This window comes from Empidonax traillii, unplaced genomic scaffold (genome assembly GCF_003031625.1).
Source record: "Empidonax traillii isolate 1590-97213 ecotype Southwest subspecies unplaced genomic scaffold, ASM303162v1 scaffold20:size5563877, whole genome shotgun sequence".
NCBI classification, from domain to species: Eukaryota; Metazoa; Chordata; class Aves; order Passeriformes; family Tyrannidae; genus Empidonax; species Empidonax traillii.
The window spans coordinates 3,758,859-3,779,221 of record NW_020955213.1 but is presented as its reverse complement, the minus strand read 5'-3'; the positions used below and the strand labels follow the sequence as shown (position 1 = coordinate 3,779,221).

The window sequence follows — 20,363 nt, the reverse complement described above, 5'->3', positions numbered from 1 at the left end:
ACAGAGAGAGACCCTGCGTGGGTGGAGGGTGAACCGCCGGCCACACCTCGCGTGAAGCTGCGTGCAGTTATCTGCCCCGGTAGGCTGGGCTGTAATTACAGTGTGAAACTAGGTGGAAGTGTCTAGTCTTAATTAAAATGAGATACACGGCTTCTGAAGTAATACCCGCTGACCTGTGTGGGTTATCTCTGCTGGGAAGGTGGCAGCCCGGGTAGCTGGGTTTGCTGGTAGTCGCTTTGGTTGGGTGAGTCACAGTGCTCGCAGCTGGAGGAAGCGCTCACAGCTCCTGTAGCTGCGGGCGAGCTCTGTCAGGAGGTGACGTGGCCCCGTGCTCTGCACTCTGAAAGTGAAATAATGTGGCTTTTGGGTTTTATCTCTGCCCGGTTAATACAGCTGCGAGGAGCAGAGAAGAAGGTCTCTCAGCTGTAGATGAGCACAGTGTTCAACCTAAGGGTGATGTCGCACCTGTAGGGGTTTGTGCTCGCTGCTGAGGGCAGCACTGAGCTCACGATCGCCTGCCTGGCAGCAGCGATACCGATCGACTGCAAGGTTGTAGGGAGTAAAACTTGTTCTCTGCGGGAACGGTGTGTTTCGTATGGAATCAACTTACGTGCCTCTGGTGCTCTCCTTCAAAGCAGAGGTTCTCTTCAAATCCCTCCAAAAGGTCTGGAGCAGTAACTGCAATAATTGATGGAGAAGAGTCTCTTGTTTGCAGGAATCTGTAAATACTCAGTTGTAGGGGAGGCTTTGCTGTTTGGTTTGTGTAGTGTCTGTGCTCCTTGGTGTTGTGCTGGTGCTGGTTCTGTCTGAGTGCACTGTGACAGCTTCTAGCAGCGACCGACTTCCTCCTAATCATATTTCCAGTGATTAGGCTTGCGTGGGATTTGGGACTCCACAACAGTGCCGGTTACTGGGTGACCTTAATTGCTCTTGCCTGGTAAGAAAAGTGGTAACTTTAGCACTTCTCTCCTGGGGGCATAAGTGGAAGGGTGTATTGGAGAAGGGGAGGTGTTTGGACTTACCTGGAATCGGATGCACCAGCATTGTAGAATAATTTTGAAATTCGAGTTCTTGCAGGTAAATAAATAAATGGGCTAGATCTTAAATAACAATGTTGAAAAACTATCAGACTTATGGAAAGTGTTAGTATCTTACATATTTGTGGGACTATAATGTAACTGGTTCAGTCTTAGACTTCTTGTGCTTCTACCAAAAGGTATAATTGATAAATGACTGCAGCTAAGTAAACCAAACATTCAGCTTTTTGGGAACTTTCTGGCTCTTCAACTTACTTTTGTCTCTTTTTTTCCTACTGCTAGGCTAACTAGTTCATACAATTTTATATTCTTAAAAGATCTGCCTTGACATTAGAGTTAAATTATCTGATCAGCACAGAAAAGAGGAAATATATTTGCTGTTTGTGACATTCCTCAAGGGCTACTTGTCTTTTTGGGAACTAACACATGGCATGATCAATTATCAGCTTGGGATTTGTCCTGCTGCTGGGATAGATCTTAAAACCTTTTTCTTAAAATCAAATTAAAAATGATTGTGTAATTTGCAACGGCCTGGCTGCTATGGGAAAACAAGAAGAAATAAACTGAATTTTCAGCAAAGCTGATTTATGTTGGAAAAAAGAGAAAACTGCTCGCAGAACACAGCTGAAGTGCTGGAGGAAGCTGCAGCTAAGTAGGGTGGTGGAGAATTTTCAAAGGTGATATTGGATAAGCACTGCTGGAGGAAGGAGAGTGTGAGGCTGAACAGCTCCTGCCTCTGTACATTGGGCTGCGTCGTGGGATCTCTGCAGCCACAGTCACATTACTGATCCTGGCATTATTTTCCATTCGCTGTTCCAGGAATTAGCACAGCCTTGCCAAATGCTCTGTGTCTAATCTCAGTAATGCAGATGTATTTTTAATAGGTTAGAAGAAAGATTTTAGCTGCAGGGCCTGCCTGGTGTCAGGCTGTGGTTAGAAGTACCTTGGTGTCCAGCTGGATTCCTTTCCTTCTAGCTGTCTGTCCTGTTCAGTAGCTGTAGCTCTGTATCTCAGACCATCCAAATGGTTTCCTCTTGGGACCCAATTTAATGACCTAGGAAGGTTGTATGAATGCACCCCTGAAACCTTGGGACAGGCATGATGTAGGAATGTTTCCTGTTCTTTGAAATATGTCCGTTTCATGGCTGCCAACATCTGCCAGAAGGCCCTGGAAGATGAACCACAAGGCTGGGACTACCTTTGACCACTACAGAAGTACCAAGCTCACAGCTTCAGGTGGATGCTGCTCTGTTGTCCTCCACTGCCTGCTATGAAGAGTGGCTTTGGCACAGCTTTCACTCTGCTGTGAGCTTCATACCTGGAATTTGGCACCCCTTGGTAGGACTGAGGTGTGATGAGGGTCTTTTGAGAAAGAATAAAAGGAAAAGACAGGAGTGAGGGAAGAGAGCTGCCTGGAAGGGAAACATAATAAAACTCAGACTTAAAGATTCATATGGTGAGATGGGTCTGATCCATTGGCCTGGAGAACACATGCATTGCTTCGCCTACATGTAATCAAGGCTTACTCAATCAGAGTTAGTTGTCTTGAGCCAAGAGGGAAACCACATCTGCCATGAAAATATGCAATATAGTTCATTAGAACTCCATCCTTTCCACTACGATTCAGCCTCTTCAGCTGGCATTGCAGACTCAATTGGGCAGCTTCCTTAGACAAAGCCATTGGCCATAGGATCCTTTCTGATGCTCAGCAAAGGTTTTCATGATCCTGGCCTTTAATTCCCTTCTGATGGGTTGCTGCTGCTGCTTCTTTTGGTTTCGTAGCCCTCTGTTGCCAGAGCTGCATGACCTGCCAGTCAGATTTCTGTGGTGTGGTACGTGGGCTCCATGATTTTTCTCCTAGGCTGCAATCTAGGACCGATCTGCTGGTGAGTCACGGGGAGCCTCAAGGTGGATGGGTTTGTCCTCCTGACAGCACTCACAAGGACCAGGAGCCTGGGCATCTGCAGGAGTACAGGTGAGCTCACAGTACTTTTACCCTGTTGGTGTGGGGATGTGTGTGTAAGTGGCCTGGGAGCGACGTGTGTGAAACGAATCAAGGACAGCATGTACCGGCCCTGTGCTGTGTTGCTGCTGTACAGACCTGGTGAGGTGCATCTCCCCAGCTGGAAATCCCTGAATGCTACGAGATGCCCAGATCCTTGGAGGTGCCAGCACTCCTTTGACTCGATACGTTCATGAGGCTTTCCTTTTCTGTGTAAATTGCTTTCCTATGTCTTGGAAGTGACCTGTTTGAATTAAACATCACAGAGTGCTTTTTATATAGCTGTGCCAACAACAGAGTGCAACTGGCACATTAAAAATGAGATAATGTGGTCTGGAAATCACGAGTCGGGCTGGTATTTAGTTTCTTGTACAGCTTGTGCTGTCATTTGCATTTGCTTGTAGCAAGCTGCCTTCTGCAGTGCCTGGCAATAGTTTCTAGATAGCATATGAAGTCTGAAAAAGGAAGAAAAGTCAACAATGCACATGGATGCACCCTGGAATGTGTGATTGCTGGACTGAGCTGCTCGTCCCTGCACGCTGAATCCTTTCCTGTGTTTGTCGTTGGGCACCACCAACACCACGAGAGGGAGTGTGGAAGCAACGAGTGGTTCATCCTGGCAGTGGCCTGGATTAGAGCAGGGCTCTGGCACTGGGAGTCAAACACGGTTCAGCACAGGCTGAAACCAGAACAGAAGTGGAAATAAATTTGTATTCCAGGGCTTTGGTAGCATGGTGTGAGAATATTTTAAGAGGGTGCCAAAGAAAGTTTTGCACTTAGGGTTAATTTGTCTCAGGTGTCTGGGATTGCAATTGCGCTTTGGGTCTCTTTTGCATAATCAAGGTTATTTGGGATTTCCTACTCTACTATTGCAGGCAGGTAAAAAGAGCCATTTAACTCAGTTGCTGAAGCTGAGATAAAAATATAATCACAAGAATAAGATCTGATGATTCTATGAGTCCTTGAGAATCAGAAACTTACTAAAAAAAATAAATTTTAAAAAAGGGCAAGTCAGGCAATTGACTTTTAATTTGGCTTAGTGCTTAAACTCAGCTAAACCTATTTAGTTTGTTATTATTACAACTGGGTCCAGCAGCTGAACTGGCATTCAGGGTCATGCTTAGCTGGTTTTCCTGGAGCGCTTGCCTGCAGGAGAGCAGCCTGTGCACAGCAGAACTGCTCCCCAGCTCCATCCCTGTTTGTCTGGTGATCCTCGCTGCCTCAACACTGATGCAAATAATCTGTATAACTGGTGTGTTATTTTGTCATCACCTGCACTGGAACTGCCTGGTCTGACACAGTCAGATGATGCAATTCTTCTTCAAACCTGCCTTAGTTTCCAGTCTAAGGCCAGGGGTGTTTGCCTTCACTCCTCCCTGTTCACTCACAGCTCTCCCCTTGTCAGTCTCACTTGCAGACAAGTTATTAAAGCTGATGGACACCAGGGTGTCCATGGAGCTGCTTTCAGGGAATTGTGTTTGTGATGTTGCATTGCCATGAGTCCAGCCCTCTGTGGGAATGGTAGCAAGATAGGCCTGGGGCAAACTGGAGAGGAAAACACCGCTGCATAATGCCTACCTTCTGGTCTCAAAATGCTGGTCAGAGAATTCTTATCCTGCAGTTGGAGGCTAATGGGCAAAACCTACTTAAAGACAAAAGAAAAAATGCAATCATTTCCATTTTCCTAGCAATTACTTCTGAGTAATGAGTTTCAGCACGGTGATGTCAGATTGTTTAGCTGATGGTTGGCAGGCAAAATTTGATGGAAATGCAAATGTGTCATTGTTTATTATATCCAATAAATAGAATGGTTCTGGGGCAGAAGTTTTTAGAAGGGCAGGACATGGTGAGTCAGCTCTAAGTGTTGAGATATATTCAAGATATAATGTAAATGTAACTTGTGAAGTAAATGAGGAATTACAGTCATTGTTAAAGGTTTAAAGGGAGGACCGTGTGCCTGGACTGTGCCTAACATGGATGTGAATCATCCCTGGCTCTTCCAGCAATCTGATTCCAGCAATCTCTTCATCCCTCAGACCTTTCCTGCAATTTCCAGTAATTTCTCCATCTTCCCCAGAGTTTGGGGAAACTCAGTTCCCAAACACAGCGGATGCGTTCTGCTGGAGTGGCTCTACATCAATCAGGTGATTGTTTTTCCCTCTTTCTTCTTTTTTTTTAAGCCAAACAAACTCAGTTTTTTCAGGCTTTGTTTTTTGAAAATACTTTTTTAGGGGCATATTTTATAAAAAATTTAAAGCAACCAGTGTGTAAACCAGGACCCTAGTTGAGAGTGAAATCATTCCTTGTGGTGTGGCAGCAGGAATATGGCAGGTACCCTATTCTGGATGGAAATTTCCCTGTTTGCAGTGTTGGTGCCGTGCCTTGGATTCATTAACCGGCTGGTGACGTTCTGTTGTGCACCTAGAGCTGCTCAGGAGGACTTCAGCTGAGCCTGAGCCTGCTCCCAGCGACACAGGAAAGAGCTGCTTTGCTCCCTGGCCCTGCAGATGGGAGAGTCAAGGCTGGGTGAGAAGGGAATGTGGACGTTCTCCCAACAGCTCTGGCTGAGGAAGAGGAGGAGTAATGGTGTTATATGAAAGGTCACAACAGACCAAAGTCCACTGAGGTGAGTCCTGTCTCTGGCATTTCGAGTGTGCACTTCTGCTCAGCAGTGAGCTGGGTGTGGGTTCTTGCCTTTTGGACTATGGTGTTTCAAATCCCCTGGCAGATCTCTATTCCATGACTTTATCTATCTGTCCTCATTTCCTTTCCTCTAAACCAAATTTGAAGATAAACATGACAAAGCCCAAGGGACAGCAGCACACAGAGCTGTGGACACAGTGATGCAGGGGAGTAGGTTGTGTCGAACTCTGCCAAAGTTTGCTCTCTCAGAGCCTGCTCCTCTTTTGGGTGACTTTGGGAGAGACTAGAGAGGTTTGAGGTATTTTTTGGTGATATTGCCCATCACCAGGGCTCCTTAGGGGGATGGTGGTTGAACTTGCTGCCCAGTGCCAGTGGCTCACTGTTTTGGGAGGCTCTTCAGGGCCCAGGGTCAGTGCCTCTGGCATGCCAGGAAAGCGCATAGCAGGGAGGGTTGGCTTCTTCTGGGGTTTGGGGACTCCTCCATCACACCCCCATACATCCTTCCTGCCAGGCCAGTGCCCCTGCTGTGTTCCCAGTGCAACCGTGGCAGAGCTTTGCCCATAACATGAGAGCTGCTCACGGGAGAGCTGCTCCTCCCCTCCATGCCTGTCCATTTTTTTAAAGGCAGAAACACTTTAAACTGCAGATGGAAAGTGCACTCAGCCCCCCCAGATGGTTTGTACGTGACACTGCCCTCCTCCCGTGACACAAAGAGCTCAGACCCCGGGGCCACGGGCAGCGCTGGAAACTTGGTCCTTGACGCAGTGCTGGCACTGGAGGATGACGGGATTGGCTGTTTTGTGGAGCAGCTTCGCATGGAAAAGAAGATTGGTTTTAACTTTAAGGCTTTTTTTTTGTCCTGGTTAGTAGGAGACTAATGATTTTTTCTGTAGCTGAAAAGCTCTATGTTCTTCCTCTCTGCACCCCAGATGACAAGCTACATGTATGCCCTGACAGCCTCTGTCCTAACATCCCCAGGAATATTTGGGAAGTGTAAGAGAGGCCACAGCAAATGGCCTGGAGTGACTTACAGTAAGTGTTTTGGTGGAAAGGAGCAACAAGCAAAACCTCTGCAGCACTAAATGTGGCTTTTTCGGTTGCTGGGATGTGTTTGTATCGCTCCGGGTCCCACAGGATCGTGTGGTTGTGACTTATTCCAGCAGCAGCAGCAGGAATAGCGATCCCTATGACAGCCCAGGGCCCGCCTTTGGCACTGCTCAGTGCATTTATTTCTGCAAGTGGGGGCTCCTGCCCAAACGCTGCTTCCACCTGAGTGCTCAGTGAGTGGCCAGAGAGGTCAGACAGGACATTGCAGCCCCCCCAGCAGCTGGGGCAGAGAAGCAGCACAAGTGCAAGCCCAGGCACCCACCATGCCGTGGGGAGGCTGCCCCCGGCAGCCTGGGCTGAGCCCAGGGGTCTGAGTGTGGGCAGCTTGCTCTGGCACTCGGAGGATGAATTACTTAGTGGGGACATGGGCTTTTCAGGTGTGGAACAGGAACCACGTTGTCTCAGAGGCTTGTGAGACTTCACTAAGCTGCTAAACCACGGTGAAAGCCGGGAATTAGGAGCAGGTTTTCTTCGACCTCTCCAGAAAGGACTCACAACTGGTTTCAAGCTCAGTTGGAAACATTTCCCAGTCTGGTGAAATACATCAGCCCATCTGCCCATTGCTGGTGGACACAACCTGATCTGCCCACCTCATGGAGCCAGCACAGCTGCCAGCCAGCTGGTCTCTCAGTGCACCTTAACTAGGGCAGAGGAAAGGTGCTGCTCGCTTCTTGGTGATTTTGGCAGTAGAGACACTCAGCTCTTCTTGCACAAGCTCGGAGTACAAAGTGTGGGCTCGCTTTGGCCTCGCATTGCTCACCACCAGCTGTAGAAGCTCAGTGTTTATCTCAGCCCCATTACTGCCAATCTTTCCCCTGTTACTACACCCGTAATTCACAGCCAGAAAGCATCCTTTATTGCAGTGGTGATATTTAAACCGGGGGAGGTATCAGTATTTTCTTTAAAAACACCCTTTGTTTTTAGGCAGTGTCTAAAGGCTCCAGCCTCTGCTCCACATCTGTGACTGCAGCCTTCTCCATCCAGCTGAGAGGGAAATTATGTGTGCAAGAGGAGTCAGGGCTCCCTTGCCGGCACGCCGCTCACATTGCTAGGACTGCCACCCCTGCTGCACGCACAGCCACATGCTCAAAGATGCTGCACCTGAAAGTCCAGTTTCTGGATGACTCCCAGAAGATCTTCGTAGTTGATGTAAGTGGGTATCATATTTCTATCATTTTTTCGATATTAGTTGTTGAAGTTATTATGTTTAGTTATTGCTGCTCTGAAGGATTGCGTGGTCTGTGATAGCTTTGGGTTTTCAGCTTAAAAAAACCGAACAACAGCCACTGAACAAAGACACCAACCTCAAAAATTCAAAACCAGAGATTATAATACTAATTGCTAAGTGTCTTTGAGCATCAACACACTCATGGTCTCCGCTGTTACTGGCCATATTTATAAAGAAAGAGGAATGGCTTTTACTTATCTGGTGTCATCTTTTGGAAATCACTTAATATGAAGTGACGCTCTTGACAAATATCGAGTTCTTTTCTCATTTGTCTGGCTACCAATATAACCATTCAATAAGGAAGTAAAATCTATGAACAGAACAGAAATAGCATACTTATCCAAGTTATCCCTGGTGAGAAAAATCTGCGTTCATCTCTTCCTGGGCATTCAGTTGAAAAGAAAAGTGTGTGGTTTTGTGAACAGCTGAGGAAAAAAACTCACTGTATCTTATTTTCTGCATGACAGTGTCTCCCACAACATACTGTGATTAATAATTCACAGTTAAGAAATACTAGGTCTGAAATAGGTTTTAAATGTTAAGTATTAATAGCTGTGGTGTTAGATTTATAGATATGTGTGTAGATACTGAAACTAGAAGTATCTTGACTGTGTTAGAAACATCTGTTTACTGGTGTGATTGCACATTTACTGTTGGTTAGGGTTTGGTAATCACAGGAGTTAATTGAATTAGGTAATTCAAGTAGATTTGTTCTAGTACTTACCTGCATCTCCTGTGGGACCAGAGTTTAATATAGTTTTTTTCAACTCCTGTTACATTTCTGATACTGTCTTGTTCTGTGGTTTATAGCACAGCCTGAGGACTGCTCTCTGAGATGCACAGCTCCGTTTCTTTGAGATTGCATTTTACACAAAAAAAAGGATTGTAAAGCAATTCCATCCCTTAGCACAGTATGAAAATGGTTTGATTTAACCTAATTAATGTATCCTGGACCTGGAGTCAGCTTAAAAATTAGACTAGTCATTTTAAAATGCCTTCCTACCCCCCCCCCCCATTGATTAGAGGAGGTCATAGTAAGAGACAATTTAAAAGATGCTGCTGCGAGAATGGTGCTGCATTTTTTTTTCTGTCTCTGTTTTCTTATTTGCCCAAAACAGAGCACTATAGCTCTGCACGACATGTTATTGCAGCAAATAGCTTCCATTAAAGGAACTCCTGGTCATTTCCTTTTTTAGCATGGAATGGTATTGGAAACCCCTTTTAGGCATTTCATGCATTTGCTGCTGTATGGGTAGGATAAATGAGTAGTTGAATTAGTGACTTCTCCAGTATAAAAAGACTGCTTTGGGCTAAGTTCTGAGCAGATATTTTAAGCAACTCTTCCTAAACCCCTCCTGACTTGGGAAAGCTCTTTTGAATGGGGAGTACTTCAGTTAATGGGAGGGAAAACAACAAAAGGGAGAGAACACAGTGGGCCTGATTCCCCCTCCACCTCACACTCGACATATGCGTCTCTACCTGCCTCACTGGGAGGGCACCAGGATCCCCTGCCCCACTGCCTGGGTGCAGGGACAGTCATAGATCAGCCTTTAATGGTTTTTTTGCACTGAGAAAAGATATTACAAAGCTGCCTCCTTTCTCCCTCCCATCCCAGATACCTGGAGCTGTGACCTGGAATGTGCTCTCACTGATAAGTCACTCTCCTCTCTGGAAAAGGTTTATACAAAGCAGCCCCGAGCCTGGACAGCTTCCAGAGCCCTCTGCCCGCAGCAGAGGAGACAAACCACATTGTAGCCTGGGCAGTCAAAGCCTGGGCATCTCTGCTGGTGGAATTTGCTACAGGGCAATATTCATTGGGAAGAAAAAAAGAAAAGGCAAATTGAACAAACTCAGAAAAACTAATTGCTGGGGCTGAGGGAAGGGCGAAGTCCTGTGGTCATGTGTCCCCAGTAAAGGTGGGAATTCATTGACAGGAGGTGTGCAGGGCTGGAGGCACAGGAGCGAGGGCACAGGGAGCACTGGGGCTGGTGGATTTTGATGGGTGGCATTGTGTGCCAACTGCAGGATGCCTGACAGGACATTTCCCAGGGTGGTGGGGAAAAGATCTCACCAAATCCCACGAGCTGTTGCTCACCCCTAAACCCTAGACTTGGGTGCAGCAGACTGTGCTACAGGGAATGCTGCAGAAATGGGCTTTGCCATTGGACTGCAAGTGCTGCCAGAGTCCCTTTAGGGACTGGGGGGTGTGTGTCCCATGTGTCCCATACCTTGCTATCTGTCTCTGGAGGTGCCTCTCGTTTTCTGACCCTGCTTGCAATCCCGGCTGCTTTCACTGAGGAGAGGCAAGCACAGCCTCTCCTTTCCACCATCTTCTACTTGAAGGCACATTTAGGGTTGGAACTGGGGCAAACAGCACCACACATCCCACCCCTGCCTCACACTGCACTCCTGCAGCACAGCACCCACTTGTCTCACCTGGTGCTGTGCAGAGCTGATGCTGCTGAGCACGACTGTGCCCCAGCACTTGTGGCAGCACTGGCTGGGGCCTCAGTACCCCAAAATCCAGGATGGGACACCTGCAAGCAACACTCTGCAAGAGAAGGGCTCTGCTTCTAAAGCAGCCCCTGCAGCAGCAGGGCTGTGTCTCCCAGTGAGCAGGTTTTCCAGGGTTTGGGGCTGCTCCTCTCCCTGGTGCCTGCCCCGGGCAGTGCAGGGCTTGGAGGAGAGTGGGTCGCTCCCAGCAGACATTTGGTGGGTAATAATTTGGTGGGTAAGAAATGCTTATCTTTCCTGGCTGCCTGACAAAGGCCAAGGCCTTTCATGCTAGAAAGTTCTAGCTTGGAAATAAACATTTGTAATTGTTTTAATTACCCTTGTGATCCAGTAATTTCGAGGAGAATCGGGAGTGCTGCAGAGCGAATGCTGTTATTACGCTATCACTTTTCTGCAGCCTTTCAACATAGAGCCAGCAATTTCATCCCAGGAGAAGCCCTGAAAGGTGGTTATTAGTGTGCATCACCACCAGCAGCCGGGTCCCTCCCGCCCCTGCCGGGAACAGCCACTGCCACAGGGAGCAGCATCCTGCCTTTCTCTCCATCACCCGAAATGCCATAATTTAGCAGCTGTCTAACCCGGCCTCTCTGCCCTGGCTTGCTTTTGCAATAACCCACACTTCCTTTTGGTCTGCTTTTCACAGGCTGATGAAAGAGTACCAGGGTATTTGTTGGTGTGGGTCACTGCCAGGTTCATTTCTGGTGCTTTCTGAAACATTTTCCAAAGTCAGGAAATGTCCTGGCTTGTTCTCCGGCCGTGTCACACAGCACGGCAACAAGTCAAGCAGAGCACCCTGCAAGTGTTTCTGTTTACTGGGAATAACTACAGCCTGGCCTCCCTCATCAGCATGTAGTGCCACTTAATTCATATTGCTAAAGCACACGGATGACCCAGGGCCCACGGCACAGGATCTCTGCAGGCTCCTGTTGCTGTTAATTAACATTAACCATAATAGTAGTTTATCCCTGGCAATCCTGCCAGCAGCTGTCGGGGCACACGGGCTCGCTGCACAGGTTTGAGGGCAGCTCCCGTTGGCTCTTTAGGCTCTTAATTAAGCATGTTTGCCATGGCTGTCCCTGGCTCAGGTGGATGCTCACTCACTGCTTTGCCACGGACAGAGCTGCCCAGAGAGTGATGCTTGCAAAAGGTGAGTCAAAAGCAAGATTTCTTTCCTCTTACTTTCCTTTCTATATTCTTTAAAAAGGAGAGAAGTGATGGTAAGGAAACTGATAAGGAAACTGATTTCCAAAAACTGGGAGCACAGCATGCAGTTCTCCTGTCCCATATGCTGAAGCCAAGAGCATTTATTGAGTGAGATTTTGCTGCAGCCCAATCAGGAAAGGGGTGCAGGCAGGGAGTTGCTTTCTCCCCGTCTCATTGGAATTCCATCACAGCTGCTGTCAGCATTGGCTAACCCTCTGTTCTGTGCTGTGTTTATTTGGTAGCAAAAATCCTGTGGAAAGGGGCTGTTCAACCTCACCTGCAGCCACCTCAACCTTGTGGAGAAGGAATACTTCGGGCTGGAGTTTCGCAGCCAGGCTGGGAACCAGGTGAGTGCACCTGGCAGAGTGGGGTCCCGGAGCTGCAAGTGCTGCACTGCCCTCGTGGCTGGGGACTTGTTAGCACCTCCCTGAAATACCATGTGGAAAACTTAAATAGAAAGTTTTGCCATTATGGCAAAGAAAAAGCCCCACCTGAAAGTGGGAGTCAGGAGAGGAGCCACAAGCCTGTTGGCAGAGCCCAAGCGATATCCATGGCCCATAGGATTTATCCATAGCCATCCCTGTGGGGCTGCCCGGTGGGACACCTACTGCAGCAGCCAAGCTGGCCAGCATTTTTGTGTTGCGTTCCAGCATGATGCTGTTGTTTTTATTCCCTATCTCTTGCGCTGTTTATTTAGCCACTTCTTCACTGCCTTGTTTCAGGTCTGGTTGGAACCACTAAAACCCATAACAAAGCAAGTCAAAAGTAAGTATTTCAAAAACAAAATTCTAAATCACTGCCGGTGACAGACTAGCACAGACACGTTCATGCAGCACTATTGCTTGGGGTCTCTGGTTTCCAGCAATTACCTGAGCCGATTTTATAGGGTGAGGCTTGGCAGGATTGTTTTCAAGGACACCTCAGTTCACACAAAATCCTGTGGAAATGCCACTGCCTTTGCAATCTGGTATCTGCACCATTTTAGACTTGAGGTGTTAATAACATGACAGCTTGGTGGAGGAGCAGGGGTGGCTACATGGCAGTCCTGGCAGGGTGGGAGGCAGTGCTCCTGCGTGCCCTCCTTTCCCCTTTGCAGCTCCCATCAGCACAGACCTGTGTGAGGGAGGGTTACTCCTGTGCCTCGCAGGCTCTGCTGCTCCTCCCCAGCCCTGCCGAGATGCTGCAGAGACTGACCTGAATTCAGGCTAAGCATCCCCTGCCGTGGCCATGACTGGTGTTGACACGGTGCTCCTTTCTGTTCGTACCTGTTCCCATCCCTGCAATCAACCCAAAGCATTTTCCCCAAACACACAATGACCAGGAGGTGAGCGAGAGCATGAGGCCATGACCCCAGTATTTGCCGTGGGGAGGCTGCAGAACTGTGTTTGCAGGAATTTCCCTGAAAGAGGAAAGTCTGATAAAGAGCCTCCCCTTTCTGGGTGCACCACAAGTGGAATTATTTCAGACACAAATTTCTTTTGCCATTTGCCTTCTGGCCTGTCCCTCTGAGCCATCCCACAGAGTTCTGGGACAGTTGGTGCCTATGTAATTGCCTCCCTCCCTCCATGCACTTTGCCTAGGGCTTGGCTCCTTGCTCTCACTCATCCTACAAGAAATTCTTTGCCCAAACAGCCTCCTATGGAGCTGTTGCATCCCAAGTGCTTGGAGGCCTGAGTTTAACACACAGCCCCACTGATGGCAATTGCACGAGGGCTCTGGCCATGCTCCAGACAAGCACCCTGGCATTGCTCCATGGAAACCCCCTCCTGGCTGGGGTATTCAAAATTTAAATAATTGCTGGGGCATTTTCTCCTTAGTATTATTTAGATGTCCACATCCCTATTTGCATCCACTGGTAACACTGGGGACCCGGGCAGGCTATTTTTGGGGGGGCAGGCTGGAGTCCCTGATGTTCAGGGCTTCCAGCCCTGATTTGTAAGGGTCCAGATTAATTTACTCTGTAAGGAGATGGCATGTGTGAAGAGAGTTGTAATTGTTCTCAATAGACATGTAAAAGAAAACTTATGAAGGTGTTGTGTTTTAAGATCCTAAGGAGGTTCTTTTCAAATTTATGGTGAAATTTTTCCCAGTGGACCCCGGCCATCTGAGAGAAGAGCTGACCAGGTACAGCACTTGTTCTATTATTTTCTTATTGCACAGTTCCATATTTTTGCAGTTGCAAAGAATGTGTTAATTCTATATCTTTATCACCCCCTCAACCTGTCTGTGAACAGAGGTTATTCTAAGTAGTGAAAGAGCTCTGTACTGTACAAAAAACCCCCAGAGAGTATCTTTTCTTGATCCTCTGTTTTTAAACAAAATCCACTTGAAGCATCAGCCGTCTTAGGAGGCTGCAATTTGTTTACTGCCAAACACTTCAGCAGTTGGGCACTGAGTCTGACTGCTCAGTCTAGCTCCTGCCTCAAGCTCTGTTCTGAAAGAATAATTTTATTTTTAAAAATGACACCGTTAGCTCTTACATTTTTGAGAAATCATTGCAAGCAGGAACTGAGAATAAAACTAAGACAGTGCTTCTGCAGAACGCCAGCCCCAAGAGATGCAAATGCCCTCCAAAACAAAAAGGAATGTTAACTCTGAAACCTACTAATGAGCATTTCAACGACAGGGGTGTACTCGTCACGGTGGTGCACAGCTGCAGCCTTCTGCAGGGGCTGCATGCTCCTGCTGTCACTCTGAGGATGTCCATCCTATGGGTTGACAGACGGGAACAGGCAAGGCCTCCATGGCTCAGCCCAGCACCCAGCTCTCCCCAGGGCATGCTCCTGTCCCCCTCCACAGGTACCTCTTCACCCTCCAGATCAAGAAGGACCTGGCCCAGGGGCGGCTGCCCTGCAGTGACAAGAGCGCGGCGCTGCTCGTCTCCCACCTGCTGCAGTGTAAGAGCCAGCGAGCGCCCGCAGGGACGGTGCCCCTTCCCCAGGGATGGGGCTTTGGCTGTAGAGCCAGGGGTTCCTGCTGCATCAACCCCTCACGTACTAATCTCTGCTCTCCCCATGTTCCCCAAAGCCGAGCTGGGCGACTTCCACGAGGAGACAGACCAGCAGCACCTGGCGACACACAGGTACCTGCCCAACCAGGAGTACCTGGACAACAAGATTATGCACTACCACCGGAGACACAGGTACGGGCTGCTCCACCCAAACCCCTGATGGATGCCTGCTGACAGGACTGTTCCCATCAGCAGGCAGGCCTGGCAAGGGGTGGGTGTGATGCCAGCATGTACACACCCAAAATGGCATTTTTTTCAGCCCGTTTCAGCATCTGCCTTCTCATTCCTGTTTCTTCCTGTGTGTTTGTGTCTCTAGAGGGAAGACACCAGCTGAGTCAGATGTTCAGCTGCTGGACGTGGCCAGGAAGCTGGAGATGTACGGGATTCGCCCACACCCCGCCAGCGACGGTGAGGGGACACAGATCAACCTGGCTGTGACACACATGGGGGTGCTGGTCCTGCGGGTAAGCCTGGGCTTGGGTGTGCCCTCTCCCCAGGGACTGGGGGGATTCCTTCTCCCCTCTGTGTGCTCCAAATCCTTCAAGAGAGTGTTCTCCACAGACCTCAGGTGTGGAGGGGATGCTCCCGTGTGTGGCTGGGGAGCTCATCCCCACAACATGCTGTGTGTCACTGAACCTGCCCCGGCTCTGCTGGCCCCTGTCCCCACAAGCACCACAGGTTACAGGGCTCTGTCACATGTGCTCACCATGTAATCTTCCAGCTAAAATAGCCCCCTCACGTCTGTGCAATTACATAATGCTGTAATCACGGTGGAGCTGCAGAGTAAACACCACAGAGCTCCTCGTGCGAGGCAGTGCTTGCCTCCCACACCGGCTAATTCCAACTTGGGAACGCCAGAGAAAAAAAAAAAAAAAAAAAACAACAACCAAAAAACCCCAACCAAACAAAAAAATCAACCCCAATAAATCCTACCTGTGGGTCTGCTGTTCGTAATTAGCACTGCCAGACCTCGTTATTTACTCAGAGCCATAAACACCCCTCACGCATGATTGGAGCATCTGTGAGCCCATTAAAATCTCAGCTCTCCCAGAAAGCTGAGAGGGTCCTGGTGCCACAGAGTGGAGTAAGGCAACTTTGGCTGGTTCTTGCGTGACACCAGTATCGTGTGGATGTGTCTGAACTGGTGCATGGTGGTAACAAGGTAGGCTTGCAGCCTTTAAGGCGGGTCTAAATGCATAGGGGTGAGCTGAGCTCTGCTATGCTTCCCAGCAATAGAGAGAAGGGTCTTATTTCTTTTGTGGGCTGATTCTGCATTAACTCATGACATCTGAGCTGGGACAGATAGGATTCCCTACCTTGACCTCTGTGAAGTTTGTCTTGGGATCCTGGACTTTTACAAAGAGCTTCAACAGGCAGAGTTAAGCCCTGAACATTAATTTCCACTTGTAGAACAAACTGGTGGAGAGGAGGGTCAAACACTAAATCTCCAGACCCCAGCAGCACTGAGAGCTGCATTGGAGTCTCATGCAGTGTCTTGCAAGCTCAGGTCTTGGCTCATCACATTTCTGTATTTCCAGGCTGCCCTGTCCTGTTTTAACTGCTACGTTCATCCTTGCAGGGCAATACAAAAATCAACACCTTCAACTGGTCCAAAATTCGCAAACTGAGTTTCAAGAGGAAGCATTTTCTCATCAAGCTCCATGCAAACATCTCTGTAAGTACCATGCTGCAGGCAGCTGCTGGGCTCAGGAGCAAGCAGCTGTGGATGGAAGATCAGCCACACCAACTCCCCAGTTTTGAACAAAATCTGCTCCTGCTGCTCATGGGTGATGCTGCTTCCCCTTGAATATGTGGCACGTGCTGCTGTCATGTCCCCAGCGAGGTGATGCTGCACTACCCAGCGCCACTGGCAGCCCAGTGTGACCCTCTGGGGCTGAGGAGGGCAAACAGCAGAGCCTGGCCCACGCCCCTGACACCATCTCGCTTGTCTCTGGCATGCAGGAGCTGTGCAAGGACACACTGGAGTTCACTATGGCGAGCCGGGACACCTGCAAGGCTTTCTGGAAGACGTGTGTGGAGTACCACGCCTTCTTCAGGCTCTCTGAGGAGCCCAAGTCAAAGCCCAAAGCCCTTCTGTGCAGCAAGGGCTCCAGCTTCCGCTACAGGTAAAGTCCCAGGGGAAAACCAAACCGCTGGGGCTGGGAAGGGCATGGGGATGGCCTGAGCCTCCCCTTTGTGTCCGCCCTGGCTGGATGTGAGAGGGTGATGCCTAACAGCTGCTTTTGCTGGAGATACCACTGCCTCGGTCCTGATGCACTCCTCACCTGGGGCACAAGGACTGCCCAGGGCTGGGGCTGATGGTGCTGCTCACACCTCTCCCTCTGTACTGCAGTGGGAGGACACAGCGGCAGCTGCTGGAGCACGGGAGGAAGGCAAAGATGAAAAGCCTGCCCTTTGAGAGGTACTGGGGGGGGCATGGAGGGGGGCAGTGCCCGGGAGGGACTGGAGGGGCAGGCAGAACCCTCCTGGCCACGCACCCACCCATGTTTTCGGCCTGCAGGAAGCACTGCACATCCCGCTATGACGAGAGGCAGTGCCGCTCCTCCCCGGACCTCCTGACGGATGTCTCCAAGCAGGTAAGTCCCCGTGGTGCCAGCAGTAGGTAGTGCCATGCCCAACTCTGGGCACTCGCTGCCAGCTCCTCCCTGGGCACCCACCCACCCTTCTGCCCTGCCCAGGTGGAGGAGCTGCGCCTGGCCTATGGCAGCCGGGGCTCGTACCACGCCAACGGAGTGCACGCCTCCGAGCCCACCCTGGACAGCCGGCGCCGGAGCTCCACCGTGGAGGTGACATTCACCGCTGAGCTGGAACACTCCAAGCCTGAAGCATCCCCCACCTTCCTGCCCCACTCCAAAAGCTCGTCTGCCTTCCCCTTGCTCTACGCTGAGCTGGAGATGGAGCGGGCGTGGGAGCCTATGGACCTCTTTGGTGCCAGGAACCCCTTGACATCCTTTCGGCCCCACCACCAGTTCTCTGGGAACAACAAAAGCACCTCGGTGGGCAACATGCGGGAGGTGAGTGCCCGGCCGCTGGTGTACACGGACGTGCCGTGTCCCCTGCCCGTGGTGGCCCCGGCCCCGCAGCTCCTCTTCTACCTGGACAGGGCCCCGCAGCCCCCGTGCCAGACACTGGCACCTGGTGAGGATACAGCAGGACCAGTCGGTGCATGTGGCCCCGTGGCAGCAAAGCCCCCGAGGCAGAGCCCGGGTGGAACCCAGGCTGGGGAGTTTGACCACAAGGCTGAGGGCACAGCAGCGGGCACAGGTGTGGTGGGAGAGAACAGGTCACTGGCTCGCTCCTTCGATTACGGCCTTCAGGAGCAACCTCCCAAGAGGTCTTGGAGCCAGTCGGACATGAAGACCATCCGCTTCCCCTATGGCTCTGAGTTCAGGCCCCTGGGGCCGTGCCCCGCGCTGAGCAGCCGGAAAGCAGGCGTATTTTGGCACGTACCAGCCCAGCAAGGGCTGGCACTGGGGCCGCGGCGCTCCACCGAGCGCTACCTGGGCAGCAGCACCGAGTCCAGCGACTCCGACTCAGACCTCCTGGCCGCCGACTACTGCTCCCTGTACGGCCGCGTGCTGCGCTCGCCCATGGCCCGGGTGCGCCTGTCCTCGGGCAGCCTCCAGCTGGATGAGGAGGATGAGGAGGTGTCCTTCGCCACCAGCACTGCCGAAAAGATTTCCAGGGGGCCCTCCAAGTATTTCACCTAGGTGCCTGACACCGCCCTGAGGGAGCAGAGGTGACCACCGCTGACCCAGGACCATGGAATGGTGACACTCTTGTTTGCTTACAGCTAATGAAACATTGATGGGCTTCTGCTGTGTGAGTGCTCCAGGATGTGTTAATGGACAGCAGGGGAGGGTTCAGAAGTATTCAACTCCTGCTGGGGTGTCTCTGCCACTGTACATGGAGGGTCTTGCTTCAGTGAGGGGCCAGGGCTTTCCCAAAGCTCTGTTAAGGCCTTTTGTCCCGCCCAAGCTGATGGGTAGGACACAACCCATCATGCTTGGAGGTCACTGCTGGAGTCTTCACTGAAGGGGGAGGGAGAAAAAGAAATGAGACTTCTCATAGAATAGTTTAAGCTGCTGTTTTTTCCAGCTGCAGAGAAGCACAGTGGTGTTAAGGGTGTTTGAGGCCCCTTTGGAGAGGAGCAGGATGTTCATGGGAGTCTGCTCCAGGAGCTGACTCCATGTGACACAGCCAATGCACAGCTCCCAGGTGCCTCATCTGCCTTCAGTGCTGCAGGGACCACATGGCCCTTGAGGACAAGGGGTGTATGGGTGCTCCCTGCAATTCTTGGAGCCATGGAGGAAGCAAACTGTCTCCTCTCTTGCCAGTTTAGGGCATTATCCTTGAGAGCCCTGGTACCTCAGTGCCCTGGTTAAATCTGGGGTAGAAGCACCTCTCTAAGGGGGTCCTTTGTTTCCCCAAATCAGGCCTCAGTTAAGCAGCACAGGGAAAAAGATCTCAGGACGTAGGAAAGGAACAGGCAGCTTCTTGGAAGTATTTTTATTATAAAAACTTAGTATTACCCTAAACCTACATGAAATCTACTAAGAAATCTTGAGAATGATGACACCTCTGTAAGATTTTTAGGGGAGCTCTTCATAAGTTTCTTTAAAAACAACCCTGTAAGTCTTTGTAGGACATGACTGTAAGCAGAGGGACAGCCCAGAAAATCCACAGTGACCTACTAGAATGGACTTCAGAAACAAGGAAGCTGGGACAAAAAAAGTAAGTTAAAACATAAAAGAACTCAGATTATGGGTACTGTTCACCCTGGGTGTCGCTGTCCTTTGTTTTAGACAGTGGGCAATAAAAATAAGTTGTTCACAATTAAACTTTGGGTTCCTCCTTCTGCCCTGTGCCATCTGCACCCCCAGCCCTGCAGGCACCCCTAGCCCACCTTGCCCTGCTCCTCAGCAGCCCTCAGTGCTTCCTTCTCCTGCACTGCTTGCTGGCTCGTTCTGTGCAACTGGAGAGACTTGCTGGGATCCCTGAATGCTGCTGAAAACTGCCCCATTCTTGGCCGGTTGCCCAAAGGAATGAATCAGACCAACAATCAAGCACACGGTAAGGTTTGCTTCTGCTCCTGGTTATGCTGTGATGAAGCTGTGAACTACAGGGATCCCTCACGCTGCCCTGCCACATATTCTGTTGGGAAAAAAAGGGATAATTCTTCTGGTTAGAGTTGTTTCTTTCCTTTCCCAAAGCTCTGCACTTCGGAAAGAGCAAAAACCACCACTCACTCCAGAGAATAGCAGTCCATGTGCATTATGTTTTAGAAGGTTAAAAGAGCACCAGTGTTTCAAACAGGCTGCACACACAGTGCTGGAAGAACATCCCTCCCAGGAATATACCCACAATCACTGTCAGCTCCTGAAAACATAAGGACACACAGGTGAGGGCTGTCCCAGGTCAGCTTTACTTTGAGCATGTCCCAGAGCAAACACACAGTCCCACCAAGAGGGATCAATGTACAGCTATCCTGCTCAAATCTTCAGGAGCTGCCAGCTTTGGTATTCAGGGCTATGCTGGGAAAACAGCACTGAGAAGGAGAAACAAGGACTTGGGAACTATTTTTGGATTTTTCCATTG

General features: G+C 49.9%; 1 protein-coding gene across 3 annotated transcripts; it reads left to right on the top strand.

Annotated features, from left to right (window-relative positions):
* Positions 1-6,734: 6,734 nt before the first annotated feature.
* On the top strand, positions 6,735-19,280 carry FRMD7 (FERM domain containing 7). Of its 3 annotated transcripts, none has more exons than XM_027899287.1 (13): positions 6,735-6,962; positions 7,734-7,938; positions 11,977-12,081; positions 12,457-12,499; positions 13,825-13,858; positions 14,534-14,631; positions 14,762-14,876; positions 15,061-15,208; positions 16,324-16,419; positions 16,707-16,870; positions 17,098-17,166; positions 17,266-17,341; positions 17,444-19,280. In XM_027899287.1, exons 2-13 carry the CDS (start codon positions 7,882-7,884, stop codon positions 18,473-18,475), a joined length of 2,037 nt encoding a protein of 678 aa, XP_027755088.1. In that variant the 5' UTR covers positions 6,735-6,962; positions 7,734-7,881; the 3' UTR covers positions 18,476-19,280. The 3 variants fall into 3 exon arrangements, with proteins under 3 accessions (XP_027755088.1, XP_027755080.1, XP_027755096.1); XM_027899279.1 differs by having other exon boundaries at positions 13,780-13,858; XM_027899295.1 differs by lacking the exon at positions 17,098-17,166 and having other exon boundaries at positions 13,780-13,858.
* The last annotated feature ends 1,083 nt before the right edge of the window (positions 19,281-20,363 follow it).

Coding starts and splice junctions, on each gene's coding strand:
- FRMD7 (XM_027899279.1), top strand. CDS start 7,882: ATGCTGCACCTGAAAGTCCAGTTTCTGGATGACTCCCAGAAGATCTTC. Junction 14,632..14,761: donor CGTCTCCCACCTGCTGCAGT/GTAAGAGCCAGC, acceptor TGTTCCCCAAAG/CCGAGCTGGGCGACTTCCAC. Junction 16,871..17,097: donor GGCTCCAGCTTCCGCTACAG/GTAAAGTCCCAG, acceptor TCTGTACTGCAG/TGGGAGGACACAGCGGCAGC.